This window comes from Tauraco erythrolophus, chromosome 15 (assembly GCF_009769465.1).
Source record: "Tauraco erythrolophus isolate bTauEry1 chromosome 15, bTauEry1.pri, whole genome shotgun sequence".
In the NCBI taxonomy this organism is placed as follows: domain Eukaryota; kingdom Metazoa; phylum Chordata; class Aves; order Musophagiformes; family Musophagidae; genus Tauraco; species Tauraco erythrolophus.
This window is the reverse complement of record NC_141479.1, coordinates 17,458,014-17,481,037: the sequence shown is the minus strand read 5'-3', so window position 1 is coordinate 17,481,037 and position 23,024 is coordinate 17,458,014. Positions and strand designations below refer to the sequence as shown.

The window sequence follows — 23,024 nt, the reverse complement described above, 5'->3', positions numbered from 1 at the left end:
CAATATCACAGAAAAATGGCACATAAAATTTCAAAAATTATCTGTGAAAGAGTAATTGTCATAAAGGAAGAATAATACATCATTATACCCTCTGAAATAGCATTCAGATGAGCGGGGTCAGTGGGCCAAGTTCCGGCCTCAATTATTGCACTGGTTTTCACTGCAGATTTAATTTGTGTTCAAGATCTGAACTCTGCCCAGTGTAAAACCAGCTTGCTACTGGTGGCTGGCAGGAATGCACTATCTTATGGATGGTAGTAAAGACAGTTATGAAAGCTGCCAGCGTTCATCAGATAGATGCATTTTAAATTGTCTGAGAGCGCAGCTAGTTAGAAATCCACATTTAAAAAGCGGGGAGAGTGCTCTAAACATGGAGATGCAAAGGCATAAAAGCATATTGGTTGATTGAACGTAAGAGTGTGTTTTGGAGCAGAGATGGGCTCTGTGTGAGGAGCACGTTTGCTTACAGCATGGATGAAAGGCACCAACACATCTGTGCTGGTACAACGTCTGCAGTGAGTCAGTGACTGCAGCACACTGCGTGGCAGCTCCGGCCGCGTTCGACTGTGGAAGTCCTCTGGCAATGGCAGATTTCCCTGGAGCTGCCATCAGAACGGCGTGCTGCAAGGGGGACAATCACAGGTTACCTTCTGCTGTCCTCAGGCCCTAGATCCTCTTGAAAGCTGACTTTGGCAACAGATGGTCACCATTCAGTTAACTGATGAGTCCCAGGTTCTTTTAGACTGTCATTACTCCTGATGATAGGGTTTCAGCCAAGTGTTGTCAGTACTTCCAGCCATAAGGATTGCTATAGACTGGAATCCATTACTCCTTTCAGGGAAGTCCCAAGGGAAACACCAAGGGTTCTCTGGTGGAGAGGTACAGATCTTGCTATCCTGCTCAAAATGCCTGCCAGATCTCTCCAAGGGTTACTGAGGAGGCAGGTACCACATCTCCATGCTGACAGCTGTCTTCTCTTTCTGTTGATAGATCATGCAGACGTCAGGGTGAGACTGGAACTCTGATGAAGCTGAGGAACCATTTAGTAATGTCTGCACTTGAAGCAGTATTGAATATGTAAGTAGTGAATATATTACTGAGGAGATTTTCCATATATTTGTTAGTCAGATTCCTAACTTGGCAGTTGTGTTAATACGTCAGATGCCCCTGGATACATTTACAGCAATGATGTGGCAAAGGGCTTTGTTCCATGTGCCTCCGCAGAACGGGGAACTATATTTTTATAAATGTAGGGTTTCTGAGATTTATTCCTTCATTTGTCTCCCTGGGATTAGGCTACTCTATGTTCTCTCCGTGGCACTATGCCAGTCACAAGCTGAAGCTGTGGAAGGCTGCAGCTGTCTGCTTGTTATTGAGGGTTAGCACAGAGACCAACATACATTGGTGCTCCAAAACCCCATACTGACCCATTTCCAGACACTTTATGAATGGAAGCTTAAATTCACACTTTAGTATAAGAAACCTCTGGGTCACATTTAACACTAAGATCCCACTTGCAAACGGTTTATGAAATTACAAAAGGAGTTTTAATAAATGGCTAGTACGTTGTTAGAGACTCTTATGAATCTCACACCTAATTAGTCTTCTAATTCTAATAAGCCCATGATAATCTTCTGATGTCGTCGCCATCGTTCCTAGCACAAACTATATATGTAGTCAAATGCTGGAACAGACGTCCAGAGAGGCTGTGGAATATCCATCCTTGGAGATACTCAGAACTCAACTGAACAAGACCCTGAGTAACTTAAGTAAATTAGAGCTGCTTTAAGCAAGGGGTTGGATCAGTCCCTTCCAACCTACATTATTCTATGATTCTACGATACATAAATTTTGCCTAAAATACTTACTGATCATTTACTAATTCTTTATGCATTCTTTTCCACTTGGAAAACTGAGCTCTATGCAATCTGTGGAAGTGGATGTATCAACTGACTCAGTTAAACTGAGTTTAGATTTACCAGGCAGCTGGAAGGGTGTTTTCCACAAGCAGCTCTGAACTTCTCTCTTTCCTTGATGCGATACCATCAGGGTTTATTGACTTTCAGGCCATATGGCAAGAACAATCTATTTTCTGAGGTATACAAAGGAGAGATGGGTTGGAGGACCAAGGTCAGCTGATCACAAAGTTAAAGAGATTTTCTTAGTCATTAAGTGGACATATTTTAATACTGAGATACATTGTGAAGTAATTATTCAGTGTATTTTCAGTGTTTGTACGAACATTCAGTATTTATGGTATAAGCAGAACAAGGAATGTGCTGCGTTGCGGTGTGAACATGCAACACGCCCCATGATAGCAGCTATATATTTGCTCTTCATCCAATATGAAGGAATTAAAGACAGGGATAAGGGGCTAAGTTACCATACATTTACCACAAAGGTAAGAGGAAACATGCTAATAAAAATACATTTGCAGTTCTTGTACCTATCCTGGAAGTTTGTGCAGAATGCCTTGCAGGACAGGATGCTTAGATGGGGCTTGAAGGTCTGAGTTTCTGTTTCTGGTCCTCCTCATCACCTCAAATGTTCTCTTCATTTTTATGTGCCTTATCTGAAAAGAACACCCTCTCTGTAAAGTGATTTCAGACTTGGTGTTGAAAATGGAAAAGGTGCATTGAAATAATTTTTATGGACAGCAGTCTACAAAATGAAATTTTTGATGAAGCAGAAGCCTAGTGAGCCATATAAAAATAGGAAAAAAATCCAAGATTAACTTGTGCTGAATATCTGCATTTAGTATTTGTGCTAGCTGCTGCTTGTATTTAGCAGTTTTGTAGCAGATTATGCAGTATAATGTCCTGACAAGTCCAAGAGGTTTCTAGCATACTCAGGAGGGGTCAGAGGCTGCTAAGATGAATACATATTTCCTTTTGCTAGGAAAAAGAATACACCTGGACTAGATGGCTCTGAAATTACATAAGGAATTTCTGATCACACATCAACCTTTCTTTTTCTCCAAAGAGCAGTTGTCTACAAAGGCATATATAGAAAAAATAATGTAGAAATAAACAGTAACATACATGATGGAGGAGTGTTAAATTCTTACTACAAATATTGGAGAAAGTATTGCTTTTATTATGCTTGCTAGCTGTAGTCTAATGAAGGAACATAAACCCCATCCTTCTGGAACATTTTTAGGGATATTAACTAAACCTTGATGAGGTATCTAGAACACAACTAAACTTGCGTTCTAGATAAGAAGAAAGTACTTTATGTTTTGATGTTTTGAAGATTTCAAGATGATGTGCACATGGTTAAAGTTTTTAGTTTAATTTCAAGGAGACAAGAAACTTCAGGTGGTCATAGAAGAAAGATTTAAAAACCCTGATGGTTTGTCTTTAAATAATCAGAGAATTTCCCTAGAGAGTATGTACTTCCCCAATTACTACTCTTGAAATGTTATTTTCATAGTTACAAAGAACCATGCAAATCTATCCTACTAAATGGGTACTAATGATCATTACTATTATTTAACAGCATAACAGGTGGAGCTTGGAGCAGTGAGCACTTTCCTTTAATATGTAGTGTGCCATAACATTTTACTCGTTCCTAAAATTAAATGGTCAGAATATGTTAATCACAAAATCTAGTACAGAGTGTCTGTCAGATCAGTGCTAACGATTGCTTAGTGTGCCCCAAAGACAAAGACGTTTGTTTTGCAGTACAAAAATTTGGTGTTATTCTGGAAAGACCTTGCCCTTGGCTGTTGAACGTCACATGCAGTATTCAGAACATGCACTGTGCAGTATAGGGCAAACACAACACACGCGGTACCGTATGCTACGTTATCTTCACCATTTCTGCCTCGTTGATTCCATTAATGCACACAATTCCCAACAGTCAGTGCAGGTTTTAAAAGGCAAGTTCGCACCTGTGAGTTACTTTTAAAGGTGATCTGAGACGTTTTACAACATGTGCAAGGATATATGCTAGTTAAATGACAGCCACTGGGAAAAAACGAATGGGGAACGTTCTTCAGTTTCTTTCTAAATGGCTAGAAAGTGCCTTCCAATGGTGACAGTACGGGAGGACAAAGTGTATGAGTCACCTGTACATCTTCTACATTTCGGTGGTAATTTTTCTTACTCAGAAGAGCACTCTGAGGTGTTTAGTAACTTCCTCTGATGGCCACATAATATAAAATAATTTTTATTCAAGATAATAAAAGTGTCTGAAATCTTTCCACTTTCAATTGTTCAGTGATGTACTTCCTTATTTTTTGAAACCCTTCACAATACTGTACGTATTAACAATGGAGAGTCCTGCCCAAGTTAATCAATAAGCCACTTCGGTTTTGTGTAAGGAACATACATAATTGCATTTTTTTTTTCTTCAACATAAAAATCTGTTTGGGTTCATTTTTTTGGTAGTAGATATCTAGTGAGCGAAGAGATTTTTTAGGCTCTCTTCTACCCCAGATCCTATATTTTAGGATCTAGGTTCTTTCCCCTATCTAATGCCTGTCTAGTTACAGGACTCATAAGTCAGCAACATGAAATCTAATTATGTAAGTAATTGTGGGCATTGTTCAATGAATGGCATCCTGTGATAATCTAAATATGCTGCATGTACAGTGAGAAAATTTATAATTCTAAAGAATTAGAACCTGAAATAGTTTGTTATTTGTAAGAGCATAAAGCACTGAAAATTTCTGCTGCCTGAGAGCGATACGCACTTCATAGTTTATTCACACACTAGAACTCATTCTCAACAGTTGGTCACCATGCCTTTCTTAAAACTACAGATTTTAAACCATTGTTTAAAATAACAAGCTAATCAAATCCTGTTCATCAGATGTTCTAATAATAATGGTGAAAGAGACTCTGCATGTTTGAGGTTGAGCTTTCTAGCATTTTAGGTGGTTATTACGTAGTGTAGTCTAAAAATGAAAAATACAAAACTATTAAAATAACAGTGACCTTCCAGAGTGAATGGCATATGATAACACATTTTTTTTTTCAATTTCACCGAAGTCTTTCTTTACTTTACAAGTGATTATTCTGTGGCTGTGAAACTTTTGGGGATGTAGCGTCTTGCTAACATTTTGAAGAAAACTAGAATGAAACTAGAATACAGATCTAGAAGAAGTTTTATATACCACGGCACCAAAGAAGTACCAATGCCACTTCCATTTAAGAGGTACCTATGTTCCTTGTCAGTATGATGGCCCAGACTTGATTATCTGTTTGTCATGGCACTACTTACAGGCTCACAGATTCACAGATTTGAAGGCCAGAAGGGACAATTATATCCATCTAGTCTGTCTTGGGTTACACAGGAATGTTTTTCATTCAGCAGTTCCGCACCAGGTCCCAAATTCTTGTTTAGTTAAACCAAATCTATTAGAAAATCATCGCATCTGAATCTGAAGTGATTCACACAAAGTCCACCGTTGCTGTTAGTGAATCTTTCTAAAAGCGCTGTAAATGAAATGCTGTAACCTTAATGTTCCAATTTCTAAGGATAAACTTCCAGCCACTGGTACCTTTTGTATCTGTTGGCTAATTCCATTTTCCAAAGCCTAAATCTGCAAAATGGTTTGCAGCTAACTGAACAGATGGTCCCCATCTTTCTTTAAGTTTTGTAAAATATGGGTGCTAATGTGATGTCTCTGTCTAAAATTTTGTAGCTACTTGAGAAGACATATTCTAAAACTTCATTGGAAGTGTTGGGGTTCATCACTTGTGTTTAAAGTTCAAATTCAGGTTATTTCATATAATTTTGAGGCAGAACATTTTTATGAAGTGCAGAACTATAGCAACTGCATTCCATTGCAGATCAATAAAAGTCACTTATTTTCTTTATTACTTAGAAAAGTAATGCATCTCTTAAAGATGGCATGATTTTGACTACAGGAAAAAGAAAAATTAAATGTATAGAGGATGTGCAGTGTTCAGTTCTATGCCTCTGTTTTATTCCTGCTCTGCAAAAAGTTTACTACTTATTGTCTTAATCGGTACCCATGTGTTCAGTCATATGGACAGTGAACAGTTTTCCCCTGTGCTATACTGGATCACTGCATACAACTATATAATTACCCACATCTGTCTACAAACTGCTTACATCCACATATATCTGTACCCTTTCTGAAACAGTACAATATTATCCTCATTCGTTTGTGAAAAATTCAAGTGCAAAATATTTAATTGAATTTATTCAGTCATAATACTACATAAGTGCAAAACCTTAAAAAGAAGTCACATGCTGTAAAAATTTAATATTCTACCTTTAAAAAAATCAAATTTTCAGTGTTTGGGTTTTTTAAAACCACATGCTATGAATTCAAAAATACTACTTAAACAAATTAAAACTAGGAATGTTCTGAAAGCAGGCATATAAAGCACTAATCAAACGTAAGGAAAGAGTTTAAATACTTTGAGTTTATTAGTTTGTATATTTTTTTACCACAGTGAAGTACATTCAAGTCTTTTTGTGCAAAGAATTAGTATCCTTTGGATACATGTGCCCAAAAGTAACAAAGGAGTTGGTTTTGCTGACCTGAAAAATCGTTCACTAGGCACAAGTGATTCACCATAAAACGTGTGGTGGGAAAGGAAGAAGTAACAGCATTTTCTTCTCAACCTCAAACTTATTAAATAGTTTGTTGAGGCTGTTGGGGTATGTACATAACTGCTGTCACTGCAGAGGAGACAGTGAACCAAAAATTACATGATTTTCTCAAATGAAATTCATGAGTAGTGAATCAATTTCTACTAAAATAACCCAGTTCTGTATTTCAGAGATCAGGGAACTCCACGGGGTAAATTCAGTCAGCAGCCTGCACTAGCGGTACAGGAGCTCACTGGCCCAGGGCAGCTGAGTAGGAATGAGATTTTCGTTCACTGAGGAAAGCACATAAGCTACACTTCCCTGTCCTTATAACACTTTTGTAGCCTAGATGAAAGCTGTACGTATTGAGCGTAATTTTGAGGCCAAATTTCCATGGACTCGGCTTTGGACGACCTGTCTCACAGGTTGTCCCTATGTGTGGAGGCGGCAGAGAGGTGGGTGCCAGAAAGCCAGAGATGGGCAGTGTGGGTTGTGGGGCTGCTGGATGACTTCCCAAAGACAAGGCCAGCAAAATCCAGGGAAATTCCACTAGTGGCACAAAAGCATGGGATGATGGGATGGGATAAGCACAGAAAAGGGCTGCGCACAAAGGAAGTGCCTTAGAGCCTTCAGAGTAGAACAAGTGGTTTGGGGTTAGGAAGGATCTTGAAATCACTGTACATATTGCCTAAATTATATGTCCCCACCGGTGAAGAAATTGACTGCCTTACCCATATGTTACATGGGAGATTTACTACCTTCTTGAGCTACACACACGCAAAAATGAGCAGCACAGATCTGCTGTAAGGAAAGGTACAGCAATCCTGTTGTGTTCTGGGATGCCTTCATTTTCCTGAAAGGGAGCCACAATTTTTTGCACCATGAGCATTCTGGAAGGTTGTGAATATTCTCACTCTCTCAAGTATGTTTTGGTTTTAGATACCTGAAAACCTTTTCAAAACGCTTCATAAAAAAGGAAGTGAAAGATAGCTTCACTGAATAGTAGGATAGTACTTAATTTTTTTAATATACTCAAATTATGTTCCTGTAAGCGACAGTAGAACCTGGCATATCAGACATTCCCCTACTCATCTGAGTCAAAAGCTATAGATTGTATCTTAGTAGAAGTCACAAAGCATTACACCACAGGTAGATTCTGATATGTTATTTAAACAGCGCTACACTCATAGCTATGCACAACCAAATCTCTCCAACATTGTAATAAGCAAGGTCAACTTGGTTAGTTGAAGTTCTGTTTCTGAAATGACTTTTATAAAACTATTTAGCCCTAGGGCTTTTAATTTTCTTGGTGTATCTACTATAATTCTCAGCTTTTGGTATTAAAGCATACTGGAATAATTTTATGAAAGTAATTTTTTAGTTTTGGAGTGTTCCAAGGTAGACTGTCCAAGAATATATAATTTACAATACATGTCCATTAATAAAACTGTACTGTAGCCAGAAAATAGGTGTGATGATAGTACTTTTAAAATTATACCAGTTCATCACCCTGAGTCATTTTTAGGTTTCTATGGTGAATGTTTTTTCTGCAGAGGAGGTCCGAGAGTTTGCTGGCTGACTGAGTCTTTCCTCCAGTGCATTTTCAGTCCTAACCACTATGAGACACTGGTGTCAGAAATCCTTTCCAGAATTAACCTTTAACTTTAGGAGGAGAGGGTAAGAACCCTGCTCATTTTAAGCTACTGTCTGATCCAGATATCCATTTCTTTTGATGACAGTGATTGTATGACATGGCTGACTGTGATGAAGAGTTGATAGCCATGACTGTAGAATTAATATCTTAGGAGATCTCCTTCCATCCCGCTTTGCTAAAAGTGAGATAAATGGTGCTGCAATGAATGTTGCCCTTTGAAGGTCAGTGTCCATACTGCACATGAAACGAATCCTTGCTGCTTCTGTTTTACAAGAACAATATTAACACTCATGAACCTTTCAGCTTTAACCATGTGATGAGTTCGGTTAACAAAAACGCCAAGTCCTTATCTTCTGTGGATACTTATTTCACAAAGCAAATCAGTTTGTTTCTACATGAGTATGGAGCTTCTGGACTTCTGTGAAGGTCTGTGAACATGGTGACCTGGGGCAGCGGAAGCCATCTGCAGCACAATGCCATTTAAGCTCCGTTCAGAGAAGTCTGATCAACTTGATGCTGAGAACAGCCACCAGAGCGGGTGAGCTACTTACACTGGGGCTGCTGATGCTGCTGAAATTGGTGTAGCACAGAACTGGTGCAGTTTTTCAGAGCTCCATAGTGTACAAGGCTCAAAGGTCAAATTGAGAGCGTTGCTTTGCAGGACTGAGAACTCCAAGGAAACTCTCAGTCCTATATAGGATTTATTAAGCTCATTAAAATAACACCCAGTCCTAAATGAGCTACAGCTTTACTTCCTCTCTGTTGTGGCTCTTGAAGCTCAGAGAGTGTGATCCCCTCACACAACAGCAGCGAGAAGCCACAGATCAAAAGCAGCTGCCACCATGTTTGTGAAGGGGAACGTGCTCCTAACAGTCTGCAGTTTCTGTCCCAGCAGTGCTGCAGCTACTGGTTTACCCCGTTCAGAGACGTCTCTGTTTGAGTCAGAGGTTCAAGTAACCTTCTCAGAAATGAAGAAAAAAAAGAAAAAAAAAAAAAAACAAAAAACCTGACTGTAAAACAGCCTCGGTTCATCCTGTCTCCCTCAGTTATACTGAATCTGGGCTGCAAAGCCCTATTACACTACTGTATCATCAGAGGGGGAATGAAAAGGTAGGTCTTGCTATCAGTTTTTCTGTGAGATCTGAGGCTTATCACACAGTTCCTCTGCTAACCCTGAGGCTTACTACTCAAGTACTTTCCAAAACTTGAATAAGTGATATATCAAATACTAAATATCTGTAGGCAATCCCCAGATATCCCCTCGACACATGTAAAAGTGTATGCATTTAAATACACATCCAAAACATACCTTTGTGTGATTCTCAGTACTAAACAACATCCTCAGTGCGTGACCCTGCACTTTGGAAGATCAACTGCCATTACACTGCAACTTTTGATCACCAGAGATGCTTGTGATCTTGGAATGGTTGCCTTTTGGTGGTAGCAGAAGCAACAGCAGCTGGACATGAAGTGAGAAAGATGTTTAGGGAAAGTTCTGTTACAGCTGTTCTGAGCTGCGCAAGCACCTAGAATTAATAAGGGAATCTAGATACAGAAGTGTTATGTTAAGGCAGGAATTATTTCAGTTACCTAAGGAATTCTGCCTTGAGGCTTGGGGATAAAACAGCCTTAAAGAATGTTGTCTTGGTTTGTGAACTGTACTTTGGACACATATCTTGAAACGGACTGTAAAAAATTAAGGGCTGTATAGTCTAAGGTATAACAGCAATGCAGATTGCATTTCCAAAATAAGAGTAGTTTACACATCTTCATTGATCAGTTAGCAAGACTTTTTTCCCTGTATACTAAATAGGCTACAAGAGCAGCAGTTAATAGCAGGGGAGGAAAACTGCATCATTCATGGTACACACAGAAGGTCCAGTTCACGTTAAAAGGAGACCTGCCTTTGTCTTCTAAACACAGCAGGTTGTCAGTGGTATTTGATATGAGTGGATGAAGCACAAAAAATAACAGCAGCACAGTTGCAGAACAATTCAAATCACAGCCCACAGTAGCTCGTCAATAAGAGGTAACCATGCACACACTGCAATATTTGATCCCACTTCTACGAGTGAGAAACGTGGTATCACTGGCACTCAGTAGAAATACTGTAAATAATGTCATGTCAGAAAGTCAAAGCGTAGGATGGTCAAACAATGCAGGAAAAATATCCGGCATCCTTTGTGGTGCTCATGACAAAGCTAGGGGACATGTTATTCAGTTGCGAGAACCAGCAGCCTTCCATCAATTCTTCCTGCAATTCCTTGAAGCTTTCTGAGGCAGGAAGAACAACAGTTCACACAAGATTATGAACTACAACAGGCAGTCCACATGTTGAACCATCCTGTTTTCCGGTGAAAGTGCATTCTATCAATCAGCGCAACAAAAGATTGATGAGAATAATAATCCAAAGCTTGTGATGTGTACAAAAAAAAAGGGTGTCCTCCTTGGAGCCTGGAATTTTTGTCCTCTTGATCCACTTGATAAATGCCATACAACATACTGTTTGCATAGGCCTTAGTCAGCAGGGAGAGATGACGAGGCCACCTTGGCACTCCGGCTTTCATCTGTCATCTGATGCGAGGGCATGCCAGCGCGTGGAAAAGGCACTGGATGTCATTCACTGCTGGTGAGCAGGCAGTGGGGAAGGTGGCAGAGGGGCGGTGGGTGAGTCCCCTTCCAAAGGCCTCCCTCCAAACGGTCTTTGCTGATGGAGGACGCAGGAGGGGAGAGCGCTCTGAGACCCCTTAGCTGCTGTCAGGTCACAGAGGCAGCCTGCCCACCGCGCTGTCTGACGGCGTGTTTATGCTTCGGCTTCCCTAAAGGCACCAACACATCAGGATGACGTACAGACCAGCAGGCTCTAACCCAAAGGGAAGTCCGAAGAAGGAGCTGATCCAAATCACGCGGGCTCTGAAGGCACTGCTCGGCCCTGTGATGCTGAACAATTTTGCTCTGAGAGACCCACGATTCCCACAGTTCACTGTCAATTGCCATTCCTGACACCAAGAGGCAAATAAATTGCGGCAGTGAGGAGGCCATAAAAGCTGGCTGAGGGCCTCACCCCTTTTGTTTAATTAAGAAACACGAGTGTTTCTGTGGGTGTGAAGTAAAAGAGACGCTATTTCTCTTGTATATGTAAAAATACATTATTAAACGCAGCTTCCTCTGGGGTTTCTGTTGCATCTTTTGTGCATCATCAGGGCACAGACGATTAGGACTTCTATGTTCATAAGATACTATCAGACCATTAAAGGTAAGTAATGGGAACGTTCAGTGTTACTAAGTTTTGCACTCTGAATTGTCTATTTTTATTTAATTGAGTGTCTCACACTTTGTTTCTATATCTAAAGACAGAAAAGCAGTCATTTTTCAGTTCTACTGTAAAAACTAAAAAAAAACCCAAACAACCAACCAAACCCTAAACCCAAATTCACCTCTTCTGCTACCAAAGAGCTGAACCTGAAACCTGCTGCTTCTCTGAGCTTCCTGTTACCTGTCACTTTTACCACTGTTTCCATACCATGGTGCATTTTGCTGACTGTACGAATACTGTAAACTATCATGTATTAATCTGCAGCATATAGTAGTATTAGGACAGTGACTACTTGGAAAAAAACATTGCCGAATTCCTCATCACCTCTACCATCTCCTTTTCTGACTGTTACAGTACATCAGTTCTGACATTTCAGCACAGAAGAAAATTATGAACCACTGGTACAGTTTAATTACACAAGAGTGGAAGCTGCTTTTCAACTTTGCACAGTTTTGGATTGTGAAAAGCTTGAGTTTGTGCACCTAGACTCTATTGCAGTCTCGCTTCTAGTTATGGCAGTCGAATGGCAAAGTTTTAATTGCCCCTTATCAGGCAGTATTTATTCCTTCAAGAACTTCCAGGTTATTCATTTCCCCTAGCGTCATGTGAAGTTTTTTAGTACATTTTAGTACATTAATGTAGTTTTCTCTTGAATTCCTAGTACTTAATTTGGGATCCAGAAATTCTCTATCCTCCTGCCTGTATGGGTACTGATACTTGAGTCGCATTCCTATTTAATTTGAAGCTGTACTGTTACGTCTTACCATTGCTGAACCTGAAAGGTTGCTACTTCCTCTGAGATAAGTTCAACCACTTCTCATCAAAGAAGGACTTCTCTTGCTGTGTCATCCTAAATTCATGCATTCACATTTGCACTGGAGACTGCTATTCCTCCCTTACGTTAATCACCAAAGAACTTTGTGATCAACATCTTTGCAGTCTAAGAGACTCAGAATCCACTGATAAGCCCAGTAAGCATTACTGTGCACTTTCTTTCCATGTGAAATGGATTTCATAGGCATCCCTCAGCACTTTTCCTGTTAGATTTCCTGTGCTAAAACACCTGAAAACTATCATGAAAAGATTTCTGAAAGACAAGTTCATCAGGTGTATTAATGTGATAATGTGACTTTATATTTTGCAAAACAGTCCCTTCTCCAAAAAAAGGAAATGATTTAACGGCTTCAAAATTACTATTGGAGCAAATCTCAACTGCATAACATTTAAAACAAAGTCCATTTGCATAGTCAAACAAATTTCACAAAGTAGTCTTTTAAAAAACTATGTAATGTCACACTTTTGATCTGTCTCAGTACTAAGACTAATAAGATACATAAGCAAAGCTTATGTAGTTGGCTTGACAACTGAGAACAGTTTACAGTACCACTCCTTGTTGCAGTGACTGCTAAGTGATGGCAAAAAGAGTTAATTTTGTATCTGTGAAGGAATTTGACAAGTTGAGCTGGTCAGTTAGAAATCAGACTGTTTATATTTCAGTATATTAGTAATCACCATTTCTGGAAAAAAAACAACACAATAGAAACTTGACAGGTTTGTTAAAAGTTGGTGCCTTTTTAATGTATATTCAGATAAGGCCTTTAAAGATTGATAAATATGTATTAACAACCCTATACAGCATTAAGGAAGCCTACCAAGGCCATCCAAAAATGTAAATAATACAGAAAACTTGTGGATAAACCCTCTTCCATGTTGAAATGCTTTTCTCACAGAAGTAGGAGAAAGCTGGTTCTGTTCATTAGAAAGATTTTATTACATTTATGTAACTTTCTAATAATACTGACTCGATCATTTGCCTCATCCCATGCACTTACTCAAAAGTTTACTAGTTTATCTTTATCCCTTTTACGTCAGTTATTAGGCAGAGCTATGGCAATGAGCCAAAACTTCATTTTTATTATGCATGTTTGATTCAATGTTACTTCATCATCTCCTCCCTTCCTCTACTCTTTTATTTGCTTCCATCACCTGTTGCATCTTGTTGGAAGTCTAGACTGTGAGGTCTCTAAAACAGAGACGGACTTTTTCTGTCGGAAACGGAACCCACTATTCTGATTTGTCCTTTAGTTTGCAAAGATACTAATTGACAATGATTAGCAATTAGAATACCAGAATACAACTTGTAAGGCAAGTATGTTTGTGATCTCTGCAGACTGTATCAACATCTTAGTCAATACTTATGTTTGTTTAATGACTCTAGTAAGTACAAAACTAAGAACTGCCATATGAGGTCAGACTAAAGGTCCACGTAGCTCAACATGTTGTATATTCTAACAGTAATTAGTACTGGATGCTTAAGAAAATGCATCTGTAGGGTAAGCGCTGCCCTTGCTCTACCCTCGTAGCTTCTGGTGATTAGCAGTTTAAAGATTTTTTTGTGCTGAAAGGTATAAAGGGATCTCTATCCTCCGAGAAGCTGTTTTACCATTCTTTAAAACCATTTACAGTTCTGACTTCCACAACATCCCATGGCAGTGAGTTCTGAGATTTAAATACCGTGGAGTCCTTCCTTTGTCTCAGTCATTTGACTAATCATTTCACTCGCTGCATGCCTTGTCCTGTGCAATGCGAAACAGCAGTCATCACTGGATTCACTAATCCACACCATTCACATCTTCCTTGGTCACATCTTCTGCCAACCAGAAAGTTGTCCTAAGGCGTCTTTTCACCGACAGCCATTCCATACCATGCAACACCCTGTTGGCCCTTCTTGGTGTTATCTCTAGTTCTGTGTTCTTCTTGAGATGGGTGCAGCGCCGCAAATGTGGAAGCACAGTGGTATTCCCCAGTGACATGATGGTGATCATCTTCCACTTCGTTCTCAATTGCTTTTTTAATAACACCCCAAATTGTCTTTGCCTGAGGTTTACCTCTGACAAGCAGCAGTCTGGTTGCACGGAGCGGACACCGATTAGGTGCTGGAACACTTTTTCTAGTTTAGTTTCATCTGAGGGGAGGGCAGTCACTGCTCTCCATGACAGTTCTGTGATGCAACAGAGGTGTGGTAAATGGGGAGATTCACTTCAAAAGCACGCGCCTGATCCAAATTAAAATACTAATGTAGACACACCCAAAAACTTTCCACAATGGTTCCAAACTCTCTCCTGAATAGTAATGGCTTCTTCAGGGCTCATTGTTATGCATGTATAGTCAGGATTGTCTTGTCTTTGATCATTAGCTTGCATTTATAAACACTGTATTTCAGCTGCTTGCATCCAGCTCTTCACTGTCAACCTCTTGACAACGCTAATAATAATCTGTAAGTTATCAGCAGTAAATGTGATGCTTTTCAAATAATCGATGATTCTGTTGCACAGCACAGGTCCCAGTACTGATGTCTGGACCCTCTACCACAACCACCCTTTATTGATTCCTCTCTGTGAACCAGGTAGTCTAAGAGATGGCCAACCCTTCTGGACCACAGCTTTGTTTCATCAGCAGCTGCTCCTGTGGGATCTTACCAGAAGGTTTTCTGAAAATCCATTTACACCAGCCAAAGCCACTCTTATCCCCATATTGACTAAGAGTTCCGTGAGATATGACTTTCCTCTAAAAATTCATGTTAACTGTTCTCCAAACCAAGACATGTTCACATATCTGCTGATTCTATTTCTTTCTACAGGTATGCAATGGAGCTCAGACTTAGAGGTGTGTAGTCTCTTGTATCCCTTCTTAATCCACTGGGTGCCGAGCCCATGAAAGTGATTATATTATTATAAGATGATTTCCAATAAACCCCACAAAATCTAAATAACTGCAGTGAAGTGCCTTATGGAAGAAAATATCCTCATTGTTCCTGTTTGCCCCTCTGAAGGAACAGGCTGCGAGTGTTGTGGGTGGTCTGTGAGAAATCTATCAAAGCCCAGGTGGAGCAACTACTATTTTCCAAGAAAAGCATCTTTCTGGCAGATGTTCTCAATACTGTTTTTCTTTTAGTGTTTTGTTGTAGTCTACCGATCATGCTGCTACTGTTTACAATTCTGCAAGAGTTAACGTATTTCCCCTTCTTTGGTACACCACAACAAGAATATTTTTTTTTCACATAGGTCAATCATATCAATTTATTGTAAACGTTTTTAGAGATCTAATAGATTTGCAACAGTATTTTGTATTATGACTGATGATGAGATAGTATTGAAATAGTATTGGAATCTACATTTTCTCTGCACAATAGAAGAAAACAGACCGAAGTGTATTTCCCTTCAGCTTTGCAATATTACCAGTGTGAAGTTTTGATAATAAACAAAGAGTGTGACATTGTTATTCAACAGGCCAAAAGCGTGATTTCCCTTTTGTCAAAAACAGAATATTCTTATTTGCATGAATGTAAAGCAAACCAGCATTCATATACCCCACTGCTAGCTGCCCTACATTGCAAATATTTAACTTCAAATTGTTGGATATACTATATTGTTCTATTAGTTTAAACACAAGGAACAGTCAACTATTTAATTAAACTTTTTTGCCAGTATCAGGATGCCAGTGTCATAAAACGTGCTGCAGAAATTGCCTGAAAAATATATGGGTGAGGAGGAACAACACAAAGGGATTGCACTGATGAAAATGCACAGAGCCAAGAAACTCTAATACTGCTAAAAGTCAAATGAATAGACAAAGAAATTCTATTTACAGCATAGCTGGCCATCACAATTACTCCATTGATTAAAAAAAAAATTAGCCAATTTCTTTCAATATTAGACCACATTTAAATTTTGCCATTATTTGAACTGTCTCTCTCTAAATATTTTAACTTTCAGAGACAATTACTGAACAATGAGTTTATTGCTAGATTTTAGTTTTGAATCAAAGACCAACCCAAAGTAAAGCACTGTATTTGTCATTCAGAAAGCGTTACAAAAATTTATGTCATTTTAATCTTCGGATAGGTAGGAACACTGAAGCTGGACAACGAAGGGAAGCATATAGGGTTCAGTGTCTTTGGTGGTGAGCAAGTCTTCAGTGGATGTGTTTAGGCTTCAGAGAGTGATACAGAGTATATTTTCAGTAGCCCTTCCAAGCAGGACGTCTATCTTGAGACAAACTACACTTGATCCAGATAAAACACTTAATCAAGATTGTAATAAAACGGTAATGTGCCTAAGAAATCAATTGGTTTTCAGTATCCCAAAATACGCCAAGCAGTTTACAGTGTAATGAGGAAGTTGGAATCGTGGTAACAGAGTGACGTTGTAGGTAAACAAGACAGTCATTATGTGCATTGTAATGTTCCATATGCGGCTCAGCACTGGAATTTCTTAGTACGATAATGAATATCGCCAGAGTTATCCAGTTACGCTTTTGAAACTCACTCTCTCACCCAACTACAGGACCCTGGCAGAAGGGACCTCAGGTTAACTTTTTATTCTGGGCTTTATGCCTCAATTCAATCTATTGTCCAGATGATTGCCCAATTCAGGATTGAAGAATACTGTCTGCACTGCAAATCACACCTAATTTGGAACAGAGTCCTGAAAACTTTCATCAGGCAGCGAGATTTCTAGATTTCTACCAACTGAGAGTCATGCTGCCCAGAGGTTACCGTACTTTGAGGACAGCTGTCTTCTAAAAACTGATTTCGATAATAGACCAATGACAATGTATAAATAGCTGATTCTTCCAAATAGTTGTGGCTAAAGGTTTTCCAGTAAAAATAAAATATGGTGTTACTCACAGATGACCAGATGCTTAGCTGGTGGGAATAAGCCCGATATTACTGAAATCAGCACTGCACCCAGAGCTCGCCATTCTACAGGAGGAGAAGGTACTTCACTCTGTTCTGTGTTCTCCAGATCCTACTTCAAGTCTCTGCTTTCTGCTTGTGAAATCACTCTTGTTCCTTCAACATGGAACTGTTATATCAATAAAGAGGTTGATTTAAGTTGAGAAGCAATAATGTTTACTTAAATATACCATCTTCTTGCAAGTCACCTCTGTTTTAGAAGATATGTGTGGGAAACACTCTAAAAATAGATTTTCTGCTTTCCAGTTCAATAAGCAGGTTTGACTACGTGTCTCTCCTAGAGAGTGACTCCATTGAAAGAGATGCAAGATGGAAAGCCACAATGCTCAAAAACTTGCATTTCCTCACTTCGTAAAACAAAGATTATCTTCTAAACTCTGCATCTGCAAACCAAACCTAGCGTCCAAAAGTTCAGCTGTGTTCTCTCTGAGTTGCATGTCTCCACGTGTAATAAGGATTCAGCAGGGCAAACAGTGCCATTATTATCTTCAAGTTTTGACTTTGCTGGTACCCGAGTGCAGGTATAAATGGGAGATGTTGTAACTCATCTGGAAATACGTTACATTTCTGGTGGATCACATCAGCTAAAATATGCAGCTCGTTCTTACACAGCTGCATAAACGGACTAAGATTTAACTGAAGCTGTCACTATGTGGACAAGCTTACTATCCATGGGCATTGTATCATTTCAATGAGAAGACGCCATTTTTTAAAATGACACTTTTCCACAAAGAGCAACACTTCAGTGCAAAAATTGCCAAGTTTTAAAGACTAATTTTATTATTGTGACTAGAAATATATGCATGCAACAGCTCCCTTCAGAGATTTAGCTATCATCTTTAGATAGTATAGTATAGTCTATATATACAGTACAGTATAGTCTGACACAACCTTAAAATAAGACTTGAGATTTCAACATCATTGTCCCTGAATGTCTAATTGTGTCCATCGCATACAAACCTCCAAAATATTAAATAAAAAGAAGCATCTAAGTCAGCCCCATGAGCATTTCTATGAAACTGATAACTGATTCATATATTCATCAATAAAGTGGAATTCTATTGCAGTAAACGAGATGCTCTGTGCTGGGAAAAATAAAGTTAGGTGCCCTGTTCATATTGAATTTTTTTCCCCTCTGAAGCCATCTCATATACTTTTAATACCAGAGCCTTTGCGAGAGAACTATTTGGGTTCAGATAACGTGAGAACTAACTTGCACATGGAAAATACAAAATATTACTTCAAATTACTGACAACTTTAATGTGAATCAACAACCTTGGTGTTTAAGAGTAAATACATTACCCTTTCTGTTTGTTACCAAAATTAACGAGGATTTCCTACCAACGCATCAAACAGTGTGTTTGAGTCATAAAGCAAAATAGGGCTGTCTTACTGAATGCCACTGTCAATACCCTTTTGTCAAGCCCTTTATTTTCAGTTTGTTATTTCTAAGGAACATGCACCATAGTTCTTTAACAGGATACTTCATATGAGAAAGCACAAAAAACAAGGAATATTCCATGACTCTTTCACCCACTCAGAAAACCTTGAAGTCATAAGAACATGGAAGTCAAGCAAAGCCAAGCTAGTATTTTATATAGCCTGAGAATGACACTAAAATATATACATCATTTCTTACTGTTAAAGGGAAAAAAAATTACTTAAAAGTTCAAAACTAACACTTACCTTCTATCATATAATGGAAGTAACTCATTTTTGATGTAAAATGTCTTAGTTATAATATACAAATCTAGAACTGACTACCAGTAAACACGAAATTCCCAGTGGGTGTTCCTTAGCTTCTAGAACCTGTTTCACAATCCTAAAAGAAATACAATAGGAAGTATTTCAGGTGATTAGAAGCCATTTCTAACTTGAAAAAGGCACCTAGTTAACAAAATGCTGAGGTTATTTTGTCTGTGATCTTATTTTGCTTCAATATAATGATATTAATTGAAGTTATCTTGAAGTTTAAAAGGTTGAGAAGCCTTTTAAAATAACATGACAGTAGAAAATGAATGAACTGACAGGATAAATATACACATCTATTTGCAAAACTTAAACTCTTATACTTCAGTTTCCCGAGTGCCACCAAAACATGAAAACTTAATGTAGGTGATACACACTGTACTTTGTAATGCGCTTTATCATGGCTCCTAGATCATGATTGGCTTTAACAAAAATAATTTTGCAGCCAGTTCTAAATACTCCCAACTGCAGACGTAATTATTGTCTTATTTGCTGATGTTCAGTAAGAATCCTTGAAGGACTCAGTTATTACTAACGGAGTCAAAGGGGAATTGGGAGTGTAGTATACCTTTGGAATGGCACCATAAGCCCCAAATTATTTATTTACACCAATAGCCCCAAATTATTTCAAGCTAAAGTCCTGAAAGTGTTTAATGGTCATCCTGCCATCCACAGAATATTTCACTTGTTCAGGAGGACAGAAGAGAATGATGTATCCGAGCAAGAATGGAGGTGTCAGCTCTGAAGGCACAAAGGATTTCATCTCACGTGCCAACCGGTGTGGAACGTCACAGCTATACGAGCTTCCTTCTGATGAGTCCCTTTGATGCGGTTGGTTTTCTGGGACGGGAAGGAGCAGGGAGGCAAAGCTGAGTCATTTTTTAAATGAAGCTACTACCATCTATACACTTGCTACCTACTCGACAAATTCTTCAGCTTTCTAGACATTTCTTCTGACCTCCATCATGAAGAACTTCGCAGTGGAGATGCAAAATGTAGATGGATTGATAATCCAAGCCCTGCACATACTTTTTCCCACATGTCCGACGAGTAGATGAGGATTTTACACCACGATCAGTTGAGAAGGTCCTACTCCAAACACCTCACACAACCAGAAATTAATAGCCATACCTCCACTTACCTGGTGGATACAATTCTTCCACATTATACAATGATAAGCAAAAGCAGTTCAAATGGAGTAACAAAGAAGTTATTCGAAGGCTTTGAACCACGGTACAAACAATCACATTCATCCAAGCAAACGCTTGCGAAGTGACTGGGCCTAAAACCGATGGCAAACTGGGTTCTAAGCGCTCTCTCATGGAACACCTCCACGCCAAGTTACTACTCGAGCAACGTCATGCGTATACCACGCGGCAGTACTCAATGCACAGCCCACATCCAACTGCCAAACGTCACCGCCTTACAGTAACACAAAGATCATAAAAACCCTGAATTTTTTAATGATGGAGCTAAACCAGCATGGCTATCATTAGCCTACGAGGTACTGGTTTTATTTCTTTCCAGACCTAAACCAAACATCTGAAGAAAACCTAGACAAGACCAGGCAAAGATCCTCTATGCATCCCAGAAGTTACTAATACAAAATTGTATAACTAACTTTTTCGGGTCAAAGTTGTTCTTCTTCACAGAACTCCAACTGGCTATGCCAGAGTCACAACAGCAGTACAGGTGACACATAATATCCTCAAATTTGCGAAGTAATATGACAGGTATCACAAAATGGTGGAGAAAAGGTCAATGATACTATTCAAACCATCATGTAATTGTGATAATTTAACATCGCATAGGACAGCGTAAGCACTGTTCACTTGAAAGGAGGTCTGTGTCCCACACAGCAAAATAAAGTCCTAATAAAGCAATATCATCCCTTAACTACGACCTTTCTTAAAGACTTTGAAAGACCATAACAAAGTAAAAACTGTCTACGTGAAACCTGTCAGATCCTCCACTTCTTGCACTTATGACCCTACGGCTGATCATCAAGATCATCAGAGAGTAAGTCCAACCACGTCCAACCACCCGCAGCAGCAACTCCACACCCAAGCACGCCCTGATGGCTGAGCAGTGCCTAATCATCGGCACACAGTTCTACTGGAAGGTGATCGTTTCTGTCCTAGCCCTTAAACTGTGCGCTCCAGACAACCACCGCACAAACGGCCATTTCGCCAGGAAACACAGAGCCCGAGGAGCTGCTCTGGACCAAGAGCTGGTGTAGGACGTCCAGTCACAATTGGTTTTTTTAGGTGGTATACTTCCTCCCTGGTGCCACTTAACTGGAGCTGGATATTGAAAACGCCCCGGTCCAGTCTTATTTTTAATTTCTGCTTTCTCCCTTCTTCTTCTCTGGCACAGTAAGAGCGGCTGGACTCGTTCTCCGTTTGGGCATCGGAACTGGGTGCCCGAGGTCAAAATTTGGCTGGGTGTCGCCGACTGCCTGCCAGCTCTTTTTCCTCTCCCTCCCCCCGACCGGGAAACCGGGCGGCCGTCGCCCGAAGCATCGCCGCTCTCCCCGCCGCTGCGGCCGCGGGGGGACCGCACGCCGGGCTGCGGGGGGCCGAGGGCCGGCGCGGCGACGCCGCCCGCCCCACCTCGCACCCCGGGCCGCCCGGCCCCGCCGGAGCGGGGCCCCCGCCAAACTTTGCAGCCCGCCATGGTGCCGGGGGCGCGGGGCGGCCCCCCCCGCGCCGGCCCGGCCGCCGCCCCCGCCGCCCCCGCAGCACCCCGGGCGCGAGGTGAAGCAACCTGGCGCCGGCTCCTGCACTTTGCACAGCGGGCGCAGAGCCGCCTCCATCCCTGCGCCTCCCGGCAGCGCTAAGGCGCATTTTTTCGCACTAATCTGCACATTCAGCACGTCCAGAGCGCCTATGACTTTACCTGGACTTTCTCCACTCTCCGGGCTCATCACACTGCGATCGCCTCCCCATCCTACCGCTAACTCTCGCTCTCCCTCACTCCTTCCTCCTTCTCTCTTGCAAGGCCTGCTAAGATCAAGCCCGATGGAAAGTAGAGAGAGAAAGAGAAAGAGAGAGGCAGAGGGAAGGGAGGGGAGCCGCTCCATCCCTCCCCCCCGCTCCCCGGCACACACGCCAGCCCTTTTCCCCCCACCCCAGCCCTTCCCTCGGCGATTTCCTCCGCTCTTCGGCAACTACGAGGGCTCCGCGGAGCGGCTCCCAAACGCGCCACCGCTGCCCTCCGCGGCGCCCGGCCGGCGCCCCCCCCCGCCGCCCTCCCGCCCCGCGGCGCCCCGCGGCCCCCCGCTACCTCGTAGAGGTCCCCTGAAGCCATGCTGGGTTGCGGGACTGGGCTCCTCCGCGCCGTCTCCCTCTCTCCACCTCTCCCGCTCCCCCACTCGCTCTCTGTTGAGTAAACTGTGTTTTGCAGAATGACAGGCTTCGGGGCTGGCTGTGCGCAGAATCAGAGGCGAGCAGAGGCAGCGGCAGGCGGCGGGGCTGGCGTAACCAGCAGCAGCTCGGGCGCACAGCGCCGGGAGCCGCGTCTCCCCCGCGGCGGCGGGGCCGGCGCCCCCCCCCCCCGCTCCCCGCCCGCCCGCCCCAACCCTCCTCCCTGCTCCGGGGGGGAACGGGGACCGGGACGGGTCCCCCCGCGCCCTCCGGCAGGGAAAGTCCCGGGGCCGCTCGGAGGGCGGCCTCCTCTTCTTCCCCCCCCACCCCCCACCCCGCTCCGAGCCGGGAGCACTTCAAACTCTTTCCGCGGCCAAAATAAATAAATAAATAAACATTTTAAATAATAAAAAAAAAAAAAAAAGAAGAGGGGGAAGGAGCGGCCGCGCGGCGGGGAGGGCGGCGGCGCCCGCCCAAGGTCACCGCGGGGAGAGGCGGGCGCGGGGCCGGCTCCCCGCCGCCGGCCTCGGGCGGCCCTGCCGGCCACCTTCCCGCCCCCTCGGCGCCGCATGGCCGCCCCACCCACCCCGTGGCCATCGCCGAGGAAATGG

The 23,024-nt window shown here is 41.5% G+C and overlaps 1 protein-coding gene across 2 annotated transcripts in view; it reads right to left on the bottom strand.

Annotated features, from left to right (window-relative positions):
- The window catches only part of CDYL2 (chromodomain Y like 2), a 62,305-nt gene extending 39,765 nt beyond the window's left edge, over positions 1–22,540 (bottom strand). For both annotated transcript variants that reach the window (XM_086621011.1, XM_086621012.1), the window contains exon 1: positions 22,334–22,540. In XM_086621011.1, the coding sequence (XP_086477137.1) occupies positions 22,334–22,357 (24 nt within the window). In that variant the 5' untranslated portion in view covers positions 22,358–22,540. The remainder of the gene's footprint in view (positions 1–22,333) is intronic.
- Between the last annotated feature and the right edge of the window lie 484 nt (positions 22,541–23,024).